The following is a 19,224-nucleotide window of genomic DNA, read 5'->3' on the forward strand; positions in this document are numbered from 1 at the left end:
CATGCAAATCAAAACTACAATGAGGTATCACCTCACACGGGTCAGAATGGCCATCATCAAAAAATCTACAAACAATAAATGCTGGAGAGGGTGTGGAGAAAAGGGAACCCTCTTGCACTGTTGGCGGGAATGTAAATTGATATAGCCACTCTGGAGAACAATATGGCGGCTCCTTAAAAAACTAAAAATAGAACTACCATATGACCCAGCAATCCCACTACTGGGCATATACCCTGAGAAAACCATAATTCAAAAAGAGTCATGTACCACAATGTTCACTGCAGCACTATTTACAATAGCCAGGACATGGAAGCAACCTAAATGTCCATCGACAGATGAAAGGGTAAAGAAGATGTGGCACATATATACAATGGAATATTACTCAGCCATAAAAAGAAAAGAAATTGAACTATTTGTAGTGAGGTGCATGGACCTAGAGTCTGGCATACAGAGTGAAGTAAGTCAGAAAGAGAAAAACAAATACCGTATGCTAACACATATACATGAAATCTTAAAAGGAAAAAAAAAAGGTTCTCATGAACCTAGGGGCAGGACAGGAATAAAGACGCAGACGTAGAGAATGGACTTGAGGACCCGGGGAGGGGGAATGTTAAGCTGGGACGAAGTGAGAGAGTGGCATGGACATATATACACTACCAAATGTAAAACAGATAGCTAGTGGGAAGCAGCCGCATAGCACAGGGAGATCAGCTCGGTGTTTTGTGACCACCTAGAGGGCTGGGATGGGGGCATGGTAGGGAGATGCAAGAGGGAGGAGATATGGGGATATACGTATGCATATAGCTGATTCACTTTGTTATACAGCAGAAACTAACACAACATTGTAAAGGAATTTTACTCCAATAAAGATGTTAAAATAAAAATAATTAAATAAAAGTAGGGCTTCCCTGGTGGCACAGTGGTTGAGAGTCCACCTGCCGATGCAGAGGACACGGGTTCGTGCCCCGGTCCGGGAAGATCCCACATGCTGCGGAGAGGCTCGGCCCGTGAGCCATGGCCGCTGAGCCTGCGCGTCCAGAGCCTGTGCTCTGCAACGGGAGAGGCCACAACAGTGAGAGGCCCGCGTACTGCAAAATAAATAAATAAATAAATAAATAAATAAATAAATAAATAAATAAATAAATAAATAAAAGTAAAGAGGAAAAAAAAAACGAATAGGCACAGAAATTGTTATCCCATTCCTACAAATAAAGCCTGGGTTATTGTAGAGGCTGAGGGAACACAGTCCCTTTGGTAACTTATTCTAGGGATTAATAAAAAATAAAAAAGAGTGAGAAACACGTTTCCCTGTAGTCCCTCAGCCAACCTCATATTTCTTTGACCAAGTTATATCACAGACCCTTTTCTAAATCAGTTACTGGACAGGGAAAATAAAATTACCATGGGAGAGGCCCAGCTCCCTTGAAGCACGCGGATGCCTGACATCTGAACAAAATAAAGGTTCTTTATCAAGAGAGAAGGGAAGAATGACAGCCAACGGCAGCTGCCATATTTCCTTCCTGGTTAGGATGTTAAGTTCTTTTGGTTTAATGGAGAAAAGGGAGAGATGACCTGGCCAGTACAACTTGGCTTGCCTGAGCTGGGTTCCTTGTCAGGATATGCTGCCTATGCTAGGTACCTCTGGTTGGTGCGTTGTTGGGGCCTGAGATTCTAATTGGAGCAATGGGTTGTGGGTTCAACCCCATGGTCTTTAAGGCAACTCACAGTCCTTACTGTGGGCCTGGTATTGTGCTAGGCCACTAGCACAGTATTTCACATAATCCTCATCTTAATATGCAAATCAAGGACTATTTTCCCTACCTTCAGATAAGGAATTGAGATTAGCCAATTTACCCAAGGTCAACAGTAAGTGGTAGAGTGGGGGTTTGAAATTGGGTTAGTCTAAGTATAATATATGTATATATATATATATATATATATTTTTTAAAATAGAAGTATAGTTGATTTACAGTATTGTATTAGTTTCAGGTATATAGCAAAGAGATTTAGTTATATATATATATATATTTTTTTTCAGATTCTTTTCCATTATAGTTTATTACAAGATATTGAATATAATTCCCTGTGCTATACAGTAGGCCCTCGTTATATATATATTTTTGGCCATGCCACGCAGCTTGCAGGATCTTAGTTCCCTGACCAGGGATTGAATCTGGCCCCCAGCAGTGAAAGCGCTGAGTCCTAACCACTGGACCACCAGGGAATTCCCAGTAGGCTCTTGTTATTTATCTATATTATATACAGTAGCGTGTATCTGTTAATCCCAAATTCCTAATTTATCCCTCCCCCTCCGCTTTCCTCTTTGGTTACCATAAGTTTGATTTCTATGTTTGTGAGTCTGTTTTGTAAATAAATTCATTTGTATTTACATTTTAGATTCCACATAGAAGTGATATCATTTAATGTTTTCATACAATATTTGTCTTTCTCTGTCTGACTTATTCACTTAGTATGCTAATCTCTATGTCCATCTGTGTTGCTATGAATCATATTATTTTATTCTTTTTTATGGCTAAATAGTATTCCATTGTGTGTGTGTGTGTGTGTGTGTGTGTGTATGTATATATATATATGTATATATATATATACACACACACATCACATCTTCTTTATCCATTCATCTGTTGATGGACACCTAGGTTGTTTCCATGTCTTGGCAATTTTATTTTATTTTATTTTATTTTTTTGTCTTGGCAATTTTAAATAATGCTGCTGTGAACATTGGGGTGCATGTATCTTATATTTCTACCATTTGTATCTCACTACCTCTTTCTTCTAATTTAGAGTTTCCATGAGTCTAGGAATAAGCTTGGCTGTGTGTGATTTAGAACCTTGCTTCTCAAACCGTCTTAGGCTAAGAACCAGGTTGAAGAAAAAATTCCAATCCATTATGGAGCAACATTTTAATAAAATACAACAACAGGAATTACTAGGAAAATGAAATTAAAAAATTATAAAAAAAATACAAACCCCATTTTCAATGATTCAATCTAGCAAACAAAAAAATACCGTCAAGTTGCTCTGAAGTTTTTTAAGCACTTACTCTTCATTTCTTTTCTTCCCTTGCCACGGTCTTGTCACTGTTGGTAGTCCAACAACGGTCTTCAGGTCACCCAGAGCAGCACTGATTTAGACAGCTTTCTGCACAGCAGAGGGAAGATCTGTGTTTGGAGGTTCCCAGCTGGATGTGTCATTGGATGATGATTCATCTTGGCAAAAATGATACGCTTCTTGATTTGAGTGACTCTAAGGCTGTGTGTGGTTACTACTTGAACATCGTTATTTTTCTGATGTAAAAATGACTTCAATCTGGTGAGATATATTTACAAATATATGGGTCCTTTTATTTATCAGGAAAGTCCAAGAAATCTATATTAGGGAATCTTCTAAGGAATGTAGATCTCTTGTCCTCTAAGATTTGGAAAATCTAAAATGATCATGTGTCCATTGTATGAAACTCTGAGAACTGTACGTATGTGGAAATAAGAATCCACCAGATGCTCCAGGACACTCAAACATCTTCCACCTCTCCCTTTCATTCTCAGCAGAACCTCCAGTCCATTGCCTGACTTATCTACATTATCTCTTTTTATCGGTTCTCTCCTGTCTTTGTTTCCCTCATTATTCAACTTTGAATCCTGGATCCATCTTTCCAATCAGGCTCTTACCTGTATTCTCAACGCCCTCTTCCCCTTGTCCTTTTGTGGTATTCATGGGGCAAAACAATTCTACCTTCTCTATGTTCACCCCAGGCTGCCAAGAGGATCCTGAGAAAGATTACATAACCTGGCAGACCGCTTCAATTCAGGCTCACCTACTTCAACTGAGCTCAGCACTGCCTGGAAATCTGCCACGTTTCTTGAGAGTTGTTTGCTTTCCACATTTTTGCCAACATCATTTCAAATCTTTGTTTCTCTCCTCAAACTTCCTTGCATTCTCTCGTCCTTACTGACTCTTGTCAGAGAAAATAGAAACCATCTGATGGAAACAACCTCAACTTCCTGCCAACAAATCTTCAAACCAAACTGCTTTTGTACCCACTGTCCCTACTTCCTTCCTGTTATTCAATGAAGGAGTTCCTCCTCCTTTCAAGAGCCTCCCTTCCTTTTACCTGCATCCTACCTTTCCTGCTTTCTGAAGAATCTGTCTTTGAAGGAGTTCCTCCTCCTTTCAAGAACCCCCCTTCCTTTTACCTGCATCCTACCTTTCCTGCTTTCTGAAGAATCTGTCTTTATCAGTTCTCTCATCTCTCTCCTCTGTCTTCAACTTCTTTTCCTCCTCTATTGGCCCAACATCTTGAAAGAGCTGTCCACACAAGTCATCCCACTTTTCCACCTCCCATTTATACAACCATCTATCTCCCATCTCCCGCTATTCCCCTGCACTATTCTTGATAAAGTCACCAGTGACCCTACTTGCTATATTCAGTAGGGCTATTTTGTCTTGATCTTATTTCACCTCCCAATAGCATTTTATCCAGCCAACCAATCCTTTTTCTTTGAAATAGTTTCTTTCCTTGTCCTCAGGGATACCACTCTCTCCTGTTATTTCTCTTTACCACTCAGGTCACTCTTTCAGGTTGTTTTTACAGCATCTTCTGCTCTGAATGATAAATATCTGGCTTCTCTGGGGCTTGGTTCCAAGCTCTCTTCTCTTGTCACTCTACACTCTTCCCCTTGGTGATTTTCTCCAGCCCCAGGATTTCATTTTCCATCTCTGTAGCAATGACACCCAACCTACTGTGCTTTATCTCCAGACTACGTCTCTCTGTCCAGCTGACCACTCTGGACATATTCACTCAAAGTCTCAGAGGCACCTCTAATTCAATGGGGCCAGTGTAGAGTGTATCACCTTCCCCTCCAAACTGGCTTCTTCTCTACCCCGTTGTTCAGGCCAGAAACCTGAGGTGCATTTTGGTCATCACCTGCCATCACCACTCTCATCTAAGTAGGTGCTGAATATCTGATCACTTGCACTTCTCTCAATTCCTATTTCTTTTCTTTTTTTTTTTTTTTTGCGGTACGCGGGCCTCTCACTGCTGCGGCCTCTCCCGCTGCGGAGCACAGGCTCCGGATGCGCAGGCTCAGCGGCCATGGCTCACGGGCCCAGCCGCTCCGCGGCATGTGGGATCTTCCCGGACCGGGACACGAACCCGTGTCCCCTGCATTGGCAGGCGGGCTCTCAACCACTGCGCCACCAGGGAAGCCCTCAATTCCTATTTCTTACCACCTTAGTCCTGACTTCAATTTCCTCTTGTCTGGACTGCTAGCAAATGGTCCCTAAATGGTTTCATTCAGAAAATACATATTTTCCTCTCTACTTAATAGCCTTCAATGGCTCTTAGGTTAATCTAAAAATTTTAACGCAGCCCATTGCTTCAAGCTCATCTTAAATCTCATGCATGTTGTCTCTCTCTTGCTGTGCTTCACTTTTTATTTCCTTAAACAGTTTAAGTTCTGTCCTACTTCCAGGCCTCAGAGCATGAGAGGGGATGGAGAGGTCAGAGGGTCTGAAGACGGCCTAGGGCCTGGCTATCAATACAGATTGGTATCAGTACACGTGATACTACCCTTGCTTCAGAGACACCCCCTCCCCTGTTCTTTGTAGTTCTAAGGGGTCTTTAAATATGTGGCTCTCTCTGCTAAGGTTCTCATCACCTCCCTCTTTGTTGTCCACCTCCCACTCATCCTCCATGTCCGGCTGAGTGTCACCTTCTCATGGAAGCCTCCCCCCAACCCTCTGTCTAGGTGAGTTGCTCTCTTAAAAGCTCCTACTTCTCATTTAGTAGATATCACAATTATAATAAAACTGTGTCGTTAACTTTGTAATGTCTATTTCCACTCCTAGCTATGGAATCTGTGAAGGTAGATTCCACGTCTGCCTATTTACTGCTTTTTCTTCAGCACTCAACATAGTACTTAGAGCATAATAGGTTCTGAGTGAATAAATGTACATCTCATAATGACTCTGATTTGAGGCAAAGTCCAGGGAGAAGCCAGTTTGACTCTGTTTTTTAAAAATTAATTATTTTATTTATTTATTTTTGGCTGCATTGGGTCTTCGTTGCTGCACGCCGGCTTTCTCTAGTTGCAGCGAGTGGGGGCTACTCTTCATTGTGGTGCACGGGGCTTCTCATTGCCTTGGCTTCTCAATGCGGTGGCTTCTCTTGTTGCAGAGCACGGGCTCTAGGTTTCCTCTGTTTTTATTTGAATCTCATCCTCATTACATATGCAAGTAGAGATTATTCTGTAAGGAGACTGATTAGTTATTTATGTTGCATACTAACCTTATTTACTAGCTCAGCCCTGGTGGAGAGATATGGTAGGATCCGGTTTGGGAAATGATATCCCCCTCTTCTACGTAATCCAGAAAGATGTCTTCAAATAGACATGACATTCTGGGTTGTATATGGGACAAATTCTAGGCTCTATTATACAATGGCTTCTTGATCGTGGAAAAGAAGATATTTTTCTTGAATAATGGTGAGGGAAAAAGAAGGGTAGTAGGCTGTCTCATTTTTCAGGTTGTTAGCACATAAGCAACAATGATGGATAATGAACATGTATGAACAACGTTCAGTGTTGTAATTACATAAAGCCTTCTACATAGTTAATCTAATCTATATTTAAGGTTATGTTCAACTATTATTGCTCTGAATGAAATGAGGCATTTATGTTAAGCAGTGGGTTGTAATTGATATGTATATTTTTAAAAATTCATCAAGCAAAGCTTTTCTGAGACCAACTTCAGGCACTCAAAAAAAAATCATTTCCCTTTTTCACTCTCAAGTGAGGAGATGGTCCATTTTTGCTTTCCACTTAGAAATGGTGAGTAAGGAGGCAGAAGGTGTTATCATGAAAGTCCAAGTCTAGTGACTGGCACACGAGTTGTGTCCAGCTATTTTTTTATGGTGTTAGCACTGATCTTACCATCTGGTCCCACTTGAGCATTTTTCCAAATGTCTAAGGAATAACTGCTTTAATTATTTACTCTGTGCTTTATGTGTATTTATGCCTTTATTTCTTATGGCAACAGCACCTTGGAAGAATGATTACTCTCTATATTATAGAGAATAGCAGAAGCAGGTGATATCTCAAGGTCATGTAGCTTGGAGCCAAGGTATGACAGATTCCAGAGCCTGTACACCTCATCCCTGTGCTGTGGAATAAGAGGTAATCTGTGTTACTTTCCCTCAGGTCTTTTATCTCCCCCAGATCCTCTCCAGCCAGAGTGTCAAGCTTCTGGAAGCTCAGTGCTCTGTGGCTGCTCAACCCCGCTTGGAGAGGGGAGCTGCTGCTGACATGCAGATGACTGGGAAGCTGTTTGGAAAATGCCCAGTGCAGACCTTGTAGACACAGGAATATGTCCTGGAGGAGGGTCCAGGTGAGAATGGGTCTGGCTGACTGAAGGAATCTGATGCTGGAATTAGGAACTGTGGGCTTGAAGGGAACTTAGTGGTTTTAAAGCTTTTGATCACAAGGGACTGCAATTTTCCTGAGTCTATTTTAAGCTATTTTGGCTGGTTAAATTTTTTTTAAGGAAAAAATTCCATCTTCTGATTTTGTTAATCAAAGATGTGATATATGACTACCAAGTAGAGCTTCCAATCAGCAAGAGGTAACCTGTTTTTCCATGCACAGTGGCTTTTACTTCAGCCCAGCATGTAGCAGTGCTTTTTTTTGAGCCTGTACAGACTTATGGGAGGTAGGGGTGACAAATGTACAGTTCTTACTAGGCTTTTTCATATTTTGGAACTTATTCAAAAACAATCCTCGCCCTCACCATGAGTGCCTTCAAGAACCCATGTGAATGGCCCTAGTTGGAAACCATTAATCTAGACCTAGATCCTTACTTTATTATTGAGGAAACTGAGGGCACGTAAAATTTCCGAAGTCATCAAGTGAGTTAGTGCTTAAAAAGAGTATTGAATGGGACTTCCCTGGTGGCACAGTGGTTAAGAATCCGCCTGCCAATGTAGGGGACATGGGTTCGATCTCTGGTCTGGGAAGATCCCACATGCCTCAGAGCAACAAAGCTTGTGCGCCACAACTACAGAGCCTGCGCTCTAGAACCCGCGTGCCATAACCACTGAAGCCCGTGCACCTAGAGCCCGTGCTCTGCAAGAGAAGCCACCGCAATGAGAAGCCCGTGAGCCGCAAAGAAGAGTAGCCCCTGCTCGCCGCAACTAGAGAAAGCCTGCGTGCAGCAATGAAGACCCAAGGCAGACAAAAATAAATAAATAAATAAAATTTAAAAAACCTAACTTCTTTAAATAAATAAATAAAAAATTTTAAAAACTAGCTTCTTAAAAAAAAAAGATATGAATAATGGGACACATATTACCTGGGACCCACCAAACACTCAGAGACACAGAGTTGACAGGTTCATTCTGTAGGCGGTTCTGTAGCTTATGCAAGTTCAAAGATCTTCCTGACATTTTAAATTCTGGGTATATGCTCTTATGCTCCAGTTCCTATTTCCTTGTAGTGCTATGTCTGATTTTCCCTAATTCACCCTCGGCCTAGAGCTGGTTCCCATATTCCACAATTAAATCCACTCACAGAAGTGTTTTGAGGGGAAACATGCCATCGAATGGGCAGCTTCTGCCATCTGGCCAGTCCTCCTCTTTCTTCTTTCTTTTTGTCTCTGATCTCATTCCCTTTCTTCCAGATTGTGCCTCACTCCCAGGATGGAAGAACTCATTTTCTTTCTCTCTGTTTGATTCTGCCCGTGGTCAGATAGGGTAACCATGCTGTCAACATAGATTAGGGGAGCTCCTCTTACTGGTCCCACCCTCCTCACTTCAGCAGCTGGGACCACAGACAGAGATTCTCTTTCTCCACTGACAACCAAACTCTGCTTGAGGGGACCGATGGACAAGGGAGGAGGTGGTTGCTCTTCTTAGAGAATAAAGATTTGAAAAAAAAATCTCCATCCAAACCTCATCTGTACACTTCCTATCCAAAACACATGTACACCTTCATACCTGACACTCCATTTGACTCTTATATGACACCTGGCGTATCAGTCAGCTCAGGCTGCCATAACAAAATACCGGAGGCTGAGAGTCTTAAACAAGAGAAATTAATTTTCTCACAGTTCTGGAGACTGGAAGTCCAAGATTAAGGTGCTGGCAAGGTAGGTTTCATTCTGAAGCCTGTTCTTTTGGCAGGTGGGTACAGACAGACATCTTACTGTGTTCTCACGCAATCTCCCTTTTTGTGCTTGGGAGGATGGGGGGAGGGGCAGGTGGGGGGAAAGAGAGCGAGAGCACACATATGTGAGCTCTCTATGTCTCTCCTTATAAGGGCACTAATCCCATCATGAGTACCCCACCCTTATGACCTCATCTAATCCTAAGTGCCTCCCAAAGGACCCATCTCCAAATACCATCACACTGGGGGTTCGGGCTTTAACATATGGATTTTGAGGAGACACATTCAGTCCATAACACTGGAAAAAGGGAAAGAAGTTTTACCTGTTTTCCAGATGAGACACCGAGGCTCGGAGAAGTAACTATATTAGACTAAGCCTATAAGAGAGAACTGAAGGAGGGCAGTGTCCAGGATGCTGACCCACCCATGCACTCTGATGTCTACCCAAATCTTCCCCTTCCCCTCACCAGTCAAGGAGTCTGATGTGCCAACCAGCTCAAAGCTATTTCTTCTAAATTCTTAGAAGGGTGTAGTAGTTTTCAAACATGTTCACAGATTCTTTGATACTCTTCTCTTCAAAAGGTGGAATCTAATTCCTCTCCCCTGGAATATGGGCTATCCTTACCAATGTGCTTCTAACAAATGGAATGTGGCAGAAGTGATGGTATGAGATTTCTGAGATTAAGTCTAAAAGATACCATGACTTCCCCCTTGCCCTGTCTCTTGGATCATTGGCTCAGGAAGACAGCTGCCGTGTCGTGAAAATACTCAAGAAACCGTGCAGAGAAGCTCATGTGGTAAGAAGCCAAGGCTACCTGCCAATGGCCAGTGAGGGACTGAGGTCTCCTGCCAACAGCCCTGTGAATGTGCCATCGTGGATGTAAATTGTCCAGTCCCAGTCGAGACTTCAAGTGATTGCTGCCCTGGCTGTCATTTTGACTACAGCCTCATTAGAGACCCTTGCTGCTCCAAGATTCCTGACCTAAAGAAACTGTGGTATAATAAACGTTTATGGTTTTAAGCTGCTAAATCTGCAGGGCAACAATAGATAATTGGTACAAAGGGAAAAGTGTTTAATGCTGCTATCCTCACTTGTCCGTCCTCCACATCACCCACATGGCCGAGCCCTATCAACATTTCTGAGCATCAGTTCCCTCTTACAGAAAATACCAATAAAATACCATGTAGTATAACTGATACATACGTGCCTAGTACTGACTCACTCAAAATAAGTGCTCAAGAAATTGTAGTTTTTGTCAGCATCTTGTCAGCTATGCAGCTTCTCCATGTGAGTTTCTGTCTATTGGTTTCGGATGCCCACTTCCCTCACGTGAGGTGCCAACCTCAAACCAAAGTCAATGTGCATTGCCTGCCAGAGACCCCTAACCGCTTAATCCTTCCCGGGTGAGGGACTCATGGCTTCTTCTCCATTTCAGTACAGAGAGCTTTCCTCCCTCTCTCACTGTCTTCTTCTAGCCTCCATTCTTAACCCTAATCTTTCATCTCAGAATTTCAGCTTTGATCCTTCCCACTTCCTTCCTATGGTTGCTTTAACCGAAGTGAGTCAGGTCTTACTGAAAAACTGACCACAGCCACTCGGCTCCCACCCTCCCCCAGACCAGGGCTGCCTGGGCAGAGTGTGAGGGGGATCAGTGTTTACTCAGCCCATTCTTTCCCTTCTCCACCTCAAGTCATAGGGCTTTGAGTAGGGCTTCCCCAGCCACCATGCCCCGCCTAACAGACCGCAGTCAGCAGCCTATCTCACACTTGTCTGGTGGCTCAAGGAGAGAACAGAAGTGCAGCAGCTTTAGTCCTTGGGTAGCCTATCAAGTGGGCTCATTTGCTTATATTCTACTCTATTAGGTCCAACCTGTTGCCTCTGCTCAGCTCCAGGAGGATTTGGTAGAAGATTTTAGGTGTGAATTCTAATAACAGCCAACTGTGTGCACTAGGACCATCTCCTAGTGTCCGGAGACATGCAGCACTTTATCGTAATCCTCACAATAACACAGGCAAATTAATATTCATCCCTGGAGCTTTGGAACTTGAAGGAGCAAACAACAATAACAAAAAAGAAGACAAAGAAAAAGCCACCAAAACCTAAAATACACTGAAAAACTTCTTCTGCCTTGCTTTTTAATTTTGGTATGTACAGAATCTCATCCTTAGCCTTGAAAATCAGCATGATCATGAAGGATGATTCTTTAAAGGACTGAGTTTAGGGGAAGAATATGGTGGTCTTTGCTATTGGCTTTTGAAGGGGTAACAGCTTTTCCCTGATCAGATTTGGAGGTTTCCGGTTTTCTGGGAGAGGGTAGCTGGCTTACTTTCTCTGGAATGTAGAATTCATTCATCTACTCTCTTCTATCTTGGAAACTTTGAGAGAATATTTTTAGCCAGACAGAAGTCAACTGACACCATAACATGATATTAATAAGACCCATTTATTTATTCAAAATTAAAATCTGCTATGAAGACAGACAAACAATGTAACATTCCCAGAGGAATTGAATTGCTTCTAGTTCAGGCTGAGTTCTATTAGAACCAATTTTAGGTTGTTATAAATAACAAGCTGGCCACAGCTTTCAAGAGTGAAGTGGCTGGGGAATGAGGTCAGGGGAATCCCTCAGAGCCACTGGAATATTAATTGTCAAAGGCGCTCCCTAGTTTCTCTTCTTACGAGCGTAGGAGTCTTTGTAACACTCCGGGAGCCCCAGGCTCAGGGACAAGAGAAATTAGAGGGAGGTCAGGGAAAATAGCCCAACAGCTGTCAAGTGTGGTTAGGCTTGGAAATGAAGCTGCAGTTGACTCCTCAAGGAACAATTTTTTTCCCTTATATAACTTACAATTTCTCTTAAAACACTCGAATACCATAGGGTATCACCCTATGGAAACAGCTTAAACACAGGTGAAAATAATAAATATTGAAAAAATGTATAATATTGGGCTTCTTTCTAAATATTTCACAGAGAAGCTCAGTAAATAAATAGAAATGGGAGTTGAGGTATCAGAGGTAATAAATATTCTAGGAGAGAGGTACAGTAGGGTTTTCCAGGGAGCTGGTTCTGCTCTCCCAGAACCCTGGATCAGATTTCAAAGATCTTCAGTTTATGTCCTAGGGTCTAGTAGAGTCGCCATCCTGGATGGTTTCCTCACTAGAATGCTTCAGTTTTTCATCTTTGTTGTCATGTAGGCTTCTATGTAGTTGATGAAGATGTCAAACTCACTCATGGCTTTGTAGACACCCTTCTCTTGGAGCTGTGTAGGAAGATAAGAAATGTTTAGTGAAAACCCCATCTGAGCAAGTAAGTGGGTTCTCCGCTTGGATGGTCATGACCCTGGGACCCAGAAGCTGTACTAGCTCCCTTGTGTTGGGGGATGAAGGACAGACCCTGGGGACCTGAGGATATGCCCTGCTGTCAGGAAAGGCTGTGCATTGGCCTGGACCATGGCCAATAGGCAGCAAGAGGAACATTCACTTTTGCAAAGCACAGTCTTTCAAATGGTGCCTTTTCAACAGTTTTAAAGGTCATGTACTCACATGATGCTTATTCAAAATTTGATGAAAAGACATTAGGGGAACCACTTTGAAAGCAAGACATTGAGAGAAGGAGAGAAGGGAGCCTTTTTTGTGTTTATGTTCCCCCACCCATGGATTGAGGAGGTCCAGCCCTGTTGCTCTGGCCTACTGTCGGGGGATTCATGCCCCCTGGTGTTGGAACCCTGCCCAGTGTCTGTCTCCAGCCCATGAAGAGGACATAGGCCCCATGGCTTCTGGGAAATGTGGTAGAAGAATTCATGGACAGTTGAAAGAGTGAAACCCCACTTGGTTTGAGAGCTGACTTTCTCAGGCACCTTGGGAGGTGTGACTGGAAGATGGAAAGAGAAGGGAACCAAGTCCACATAAGGGAGAGCTCTGCTTCCTGCTCTGAGTTTGGGGGAGTTCAGGCTGCACCCCTGGGTGTGTTTGTAAGTGCACGTTCACGTGTCAGCTTCCTGCACGTGTGGCTTCAGACCTGATTCCCAACAAGCTACTTTCTGTTTCCTCTGTCACTCTCCCCAGCACCCAGCTCACTGTGTTCACAGCTGGCTGGCCAGCCCAACCCGCAGGCCTGCAAAGGCAGGGAGCAGTCATTTAGAAACCCCCCAAAACACTTCACAGAAAACAAACAGAACTGAGATGGCAGCTCCTCACTGGCTGAGGAGGTCACACCATTTGTCGGGTTCCCACACTCCCTCCGAGCGAAGTTCAGGGCCTGCTGAGCACCGGCCAACCTCCGCCCCTCGGGAGTGGGCAGAGGTCATGGCCCCCAGGCCCTCCCTGCCAGCATCCCAGGCTCACCTTATTGAAGACACTCTTCACCTGCTCCACCGCTTTGCTCTTGTTTTCACAGGGCAGAAATCGATGCTGTGGAAGGAAAGAGAAAGTGTGAACAACGCTGGCGCCCGGGTCCTTGGGTCCATTGTGCTTGGGGGACAACCCGGGAGCAGCGACGGGCCAGACTCATCTTGGACGCCTACTCTCCACAGCTCCTGTGAGGACGAGCCTACCTCGTCCTTCCCCACCAGACAGAGAAGAAACACAGCCCAGGGAGATTACTTGTGTTTCCCTAGGAGCTGCTCCCAGCTGCGTACAAGGCTGCGTCAAACACCCAGGTCTTGCAGTTTCCTCCCCTGGCACGTCCCAGTGCCGACCAGAGCCTGAGCCAGTCCTTCTGTCCTTTCCTGCTTTTGTCCTGTCCCTCTCCATCAGCCCCAGCCACGAGGACCATTTCTAAGTCTCCGAGGAGCAGAGACACAGTCTCAGCCCTGCAGGCCAAACCCGTTGCATGGTCCTCTTCTACAATTACAGCCCAAATGATTTCTCAACATCAGTGAGGGAACAAAGGAAGCCAGTGGTGAGGACATCATTTCAGTTGGAGAAATAAATGATCCTGGGGGATTATTCACAGACACTAGCTTGGGGCCGAGTAGCCCCCTGGTCCCTCTAAAATGCCCGGGGGAATCCTGTCAGTCAGTTGGGCTCCACTTGAAGCTCTGCTCTCAAAAGGTTAAGAAGACATGGGGAGTGGAGTTTCCTCCCCCGGGACCCTTACCTCTGGCCCCTCCTGCGGGGCCCAGGTCCTAGGTCCCCAGGGACGAGGGAGCCCTGACTGAAGCTCTGGGCCCCTTTCATGTAGAGAGAGGGGAATAGCTAACTAATAACCCACAAATGACTCACAAATAACAGGAAAGCTATTGCAAACCTTCACATGTAAATGCCTAGCGGCCACCCCACCCTCTGCTCAGAGAGAAATGAGCAAGTGATGCGACTTCAGCGCCTGGCCGGAGGGAGAAGGCGCCTGCCAGCCTGTGTCTTTGTGTCTCCGGGTGGGAACCGGGTTTGGGCAGGATGTTTCCGGAAGAGCCCAGAGGAGAGAGAGCAGCCTGCAAGGGAAAGAGCCGGCCTGCTACTCACACAGCGCCTCAGCCGCAGCCTGAGGGTCTTCAGCTTCTCCCCCAGGGAGTTCACGTGCTCTTTGATGTTGGGGCCATGGTCCTCAGCCTGCGGCATCACCTCCTCCAGGTAAAACTGGATCATCTCCGACAAGGCTTGGCAACCCAGGTAACCCTAAGGGCGGAAGCCAGGATGGGTGGTGACCCGGGAGGAAGAGCTACTGCTTGAGAGGACGGCTTTGTCCCCGGGGACCTTCTTAAGTGACCACCTCCCCCCAGGACCGAGCCCTTAGTGACAGACCCCCCTCCCACTACTGACTATGTGCTGAGTTAAGATCTTCCCACTTCTCCTTTTCAAAGTGAGGGAAGTGGACCCAGCTCCTTGCAGGCGAGAAGCAGAGAGGCCCTTAGTCACGCTGCACACCGCACCCCCGTCCCCGCCCAGCCCTCACCTTAAAGTCCTCCAGCAGAGACTGGCTCAACAACGAGTTGTCCAGCTGGTCATTCATTTGCTGCAAGAAGAACACAAGGAGAATGAACCCAAGGTTTGGGGAAATAACTGAAATTGACTGCTTTTCTCATGCCCTTTTATTTATAGAGTTTTTGATTTTTAATCAATGCAGACCTGGCCCCAAAATGGAAAAGAGAGCTTTCAAAACAGGACATGCAACGGTGCTGGAACTCTTAGTTAAATCAAGTCCTTCCCCTTGGGATCAAGTTCTTTAAAAAAAATCTGGCTGATTTTGAAGGCAAGGCAGAAGCTTGCCTGGGTCCTGGACTTTCTGCAAAACTGTGTCACATGTGCAAGGGTCCCCATACCAACCCCTTGCCTCCCTTTGCTTTTCTGTCTACCCGCTGCCGACATCCAGCTGCAGCACTGAAAGTTCTCCGCAAGCGGGAAGCATCTCCTAATGCAGGTTTCCCCTGTATGGTGCTACCCCAAACCATCAGTCTTTCAGGTTCTGGAAGCCCTCTAAGCTGAGGCAATTTATGTTTCCCTGCCGCAGGGTATGGGGAACATCTTCACCTCCAGTCAGACCCTTCGTGATCTCTCCCAGCCTATGAAGTATTGAGCTCCAGAGAATTCTTATACAAATTTCCGAGCATAGGAGAGATAGGAGAGATACCTTTCTGAAGGGAGCTTTTCCTGCACAATTTACGGCAGCACCAGGGATTAGATTGACTCACTGAACCCGCAGCTTGACCAGGGACTCTTACGAATTTCAGTTTGGCAGGGAATGGGTGTTGGGGGTGGAGGTGAATGAAAAGGAGGCTTTATAAGCTCCAACAGGATGCCTCGTCAGGCAGTCCCAGGGAGGAAGGAAGGACAGGAGAGCATCATACTCACAAAGAAAGTCTTCACGCTGCTGAAGGCAGCTCGGAGCTCCCGCAGCATGTGGGGCAGGCTGTCTGGGAAGTGGATGCAGCTGTCCTTAGCCTGGGTGCCCTGGTGTTGGCCGGCTGCCACTCTGGCCAGGAAGATCAGGCAACAGAGCAGTGCTGAGCTGGGCATGGTGGTGTTCTGCCTTCTTCGTTCAGTCAGACTTGTGGTTTGGTTTTGCAAGAGCAAGCCCCTGTTGTGTAGACCTTCACCTACTGGGTCCCCCTTTTATATTGTGGGGCCTCGCCATTCATAAAAAGCCACAGTGTCACAGATTTCCTGGCAAAAGTTTCTTCTGATTAAAGCTCCTCCCTTCCCTAGACCTCTCCAACTTTGTATTCGTTGAAACTCTTACTCAAAGGTTTTAATTTTGCATCGTAAGCAAAAGAGATGGTTGAAAAATGAACTTCTGCATATGGTTATTTTTAGGAGGAGCTACCTCTCTCTCCCTTTTAAAATAATTTTTCAGCTTCTCTTAATAAAAAAAAAAAAGTTGATTTCCTGGGGTGAACAGCTGTTCTGTGCGCAGGGACCCACAGTTGTGGGTTCCATTCACGTGTTCCTAGGTCACAGTGACGTGGACAAATTGGCCATTCCAGAATACACTGGGATTGAGAAATAACTGGGTCCCCCTCCCCAACCTGGGTTGATACTCAAGGCTTCTCCTTACTGGATTGGGAAGTCACCTCAGCACTCCAGACCTCATCTTCCCCAAATGAAAACAGGAGTGTGAGCTAAATATCCTCAAAGCTGTCTTCTGCTTCTTTCATTTTATGTTCCAAGACTACTCCTTAAAGAGGCCAGCTTCCCACAGGACAGGCAAGGGTGTCGGACGAGCTCCACGTTCCTTCTCTGGCCCTGGATTCATTTAGACTCTCAGATCCATGTCTCCAACCTCCTTGGCTAGCCACATCCTCAGGGGGAATTAGTAAGAGTAGTCCACGCTTACTGGAAGCTGTACCTGCCAGTCACCATGACCCTCATCTCCATTTTACAGTGAGCAAACCGAGGCACACAGATATTAAGCACCCTGCACATGGGTGCCGAATGAGGGAGCCAGAATTTGCACCCAGGCCTGCCTGATACTCAGGCTGTGCACCTTTCCCTATTCTACACTGGGCCCAGTGTGCAGAATGGAAAATTTGGCTTAAAGAGTCACTAGGTTTCTTCTGGGTTGTAAGCTTCAGTGGCTGGAGACTTAACATTTGAAAGATGGGGAGGAAGAAGTAAAAATAACAAAGAAAATAAGTTGGGATTCCATGAAGGCTGGACAGGAGGCCCTTTTCTCCTCGCTTACCTATCCCTTGTCTTCCTTCCAAAGAAGCCTTAGTTGTCTTGCTTTGGATTTGCACATGTGAGTGTGTGAGTGTGTGTGAGTGTGTGTGTGTGAGTGTGTGTAGGGGCAGAGTAGCCAGGTATGGTAAGGAATGTTGCACTACCACTAGAAGGAAAGGATGGTGTGGTGACATTACTTCTACAGATATGAAGAAAGTCTTTGATTGGGCCTTGACCTCCCCCTTCTGCAGGGGCTTCTCCCACTGCCCCACTGAAGAGCTCTGATCTGGGGGGACAGGAGGCCGGGGCTCTGCCACTCAAACCTAGGGCAAGTCACCTGACCTCCCTGTGTCTGTTTTCCATCTATCCCAAGGGGACAGCTGTACCTGCCTTCTGTCTGCCGGGGGCCTTTGGGCTTCACATGGGATGGGGCCTGGGGAGGTAACAAGTGGATTCAGATGTAGGATATCTCCAGTGTTTCTGTTATTTTCTTGCCTTCTTGCATCAGCACTGGGATACCTCAGGTGGCCCTGGGCTCTGAGTGTGCCCCATTAAAGAAGCTCACTGCACCAGACAAGGGGGGCAGACATGCTGGGGCTGGGCTGGAGGGAGTGGGAGGGAGGAGGCAAAGAGCCCAGGCTGCGGATGTACCTTGTGGGTCAGGATCAGGGGACTGTAGTCTCTCTTCCCAACTCTCTGGGGAGTGTTGGTGCAGAAGCCTAAGAATCACAAAGGGAGAAAGAACCTTTAGAAATAGGCGCGGAAGGGAACTATATTCAGTATCCTGTAATAAACCATAATGGAAAAGAATATGAAAAAGTATACATATATGTATAACTGAATCACTTTGCTGTACAGCGGAAATTAACACAACATTGAAAATCAACTGTACTTCAATCAAATTAAAAAAAAAAAAAAAGAAATAAGTGTGGAGCTGACTCAGGAATTGCTGCTCCTGCCAGATTTACACTGGCCTTAGGAGTTCTGAGTGTTGCCACGAGGAAGAAGAGGAAAGGGGTCAGGGGCTGGGCTTTGCACCCCTTCCACCCTACTCCTTCCCTCTTGGCTCCTGGGTTTTCTGGGCTGTGTGTGCTTCAGCCCGTAGGGCTGACCCCTCTCTGAGCTGGGTGTTCTGGGTACCGACTCAGCCTGGCAGACCAGTCAGGCCAGAGGACCCAAACCCAGGGCAGACTACGAGGCCCCGGTTCTGGACCCAGACAGCACAGATTCCCCTCTTACCTTTGTTTGCCACTGTGCCATGTGCTTTTCTCCACTACTAAGTCTACAACAAATGTCGCTGTCATCCATGTGCACAACTGCCTCAGCCAATCAGCTGTGAGCTCCCTGAAACAGGGCACTGTTCCATTACCTTTTGTGTATCTGGTGCCGAGTACAGGGTCTGGCCCATGGAAGGTGCCAGGGACACAGCTTCCTTTTTTCTCTGTTGGGATGGGCATAGCAGAGTACCCTGTGGGCCTCGACCAGGGCTGGTCTGGGCAATGGCAAGCACTCAGAGCAACTCAGGAAGGCAGGCAGTATCTCTTCCACTTTCTTCTTACAATTTGAAATATTAAATACACACACACACACACACACACACACAGAGACACGCATGCACGCATACATGAACATAATGGCAGGAGAAGAGAGTTGGGCAAGAGCCATTTCTATCTTTCTTTATTCCATAAGCCATTAGGTAGGGTAAGGGTTAGGCTCTAACTTCTTTCTTTGTTTTGGAATGTTTGGTAAATGTTGCCAATTACCTCAAGCCATTTGTTGAATTTTTCATCCTTTCTCTGTTGATGTGAAATTGTTGTCCTCTCTCATCTCAAAATTTTCAGAATCTAAATGGTCAGAGACCACTTAGGCAACTTCCTTGATGCAATTACTTAATTAACAAATGGAGATAACAATATCTTCCCTACCCACATATCTCACAGGACTGAAGTCAAGCTG

The 19,224-nt window shown here is 45.4% G+C and overlaps 1 protein-coding gene across 1 annotated transcript; it reads right to left on the reverse strand.

Moving 5' to 3' along the window:
* Nucleotides 1-11,604: 11,604 nt before the first annotated feature.
* Nucleotides 11,605-16,318, reverse strand: IL10 (interleukin 10). The gene is made up of 5 exons (XM_022593582.3): nt 15,961-16,318; nt 15,065-15,124; nt 14,635-14,787; nt 13,519-13,584; nt 11,605-12,434 (listed from the first exon to the last, which is right to left on the reverse strand). Exons 1-5 carry the CDS (start codon nt 16,123-16,125, stop codon nt 12,342-12,344), a joined length of 537 nt encoding a protein of 178 aa, XP_022449290.1. The 5' UTR covers nt 16,126-16,318; the 3' UTR covers nt 11,605-12,341.
* Nucleotides 16,319-19,224: the final 2,906 nt, after the last annotated feature.

This window comes from Delphinapterus leucas, chromosome 1 (assembly GCF_059928025.1).
Source record: "Delphinapterus leucas isolate spDelLeu-1000000601 "Yukka" chromosome 1, BTC_Dleu_Yukka2, whole genome shotgun sequence".
Classification (NCBI taxonomy): Eukaryota; Metazoa; Chordata; class Mammalia; order Artiodactyla; family Monodontidae; genus Delphinapterus; species Delphinapterus leucas.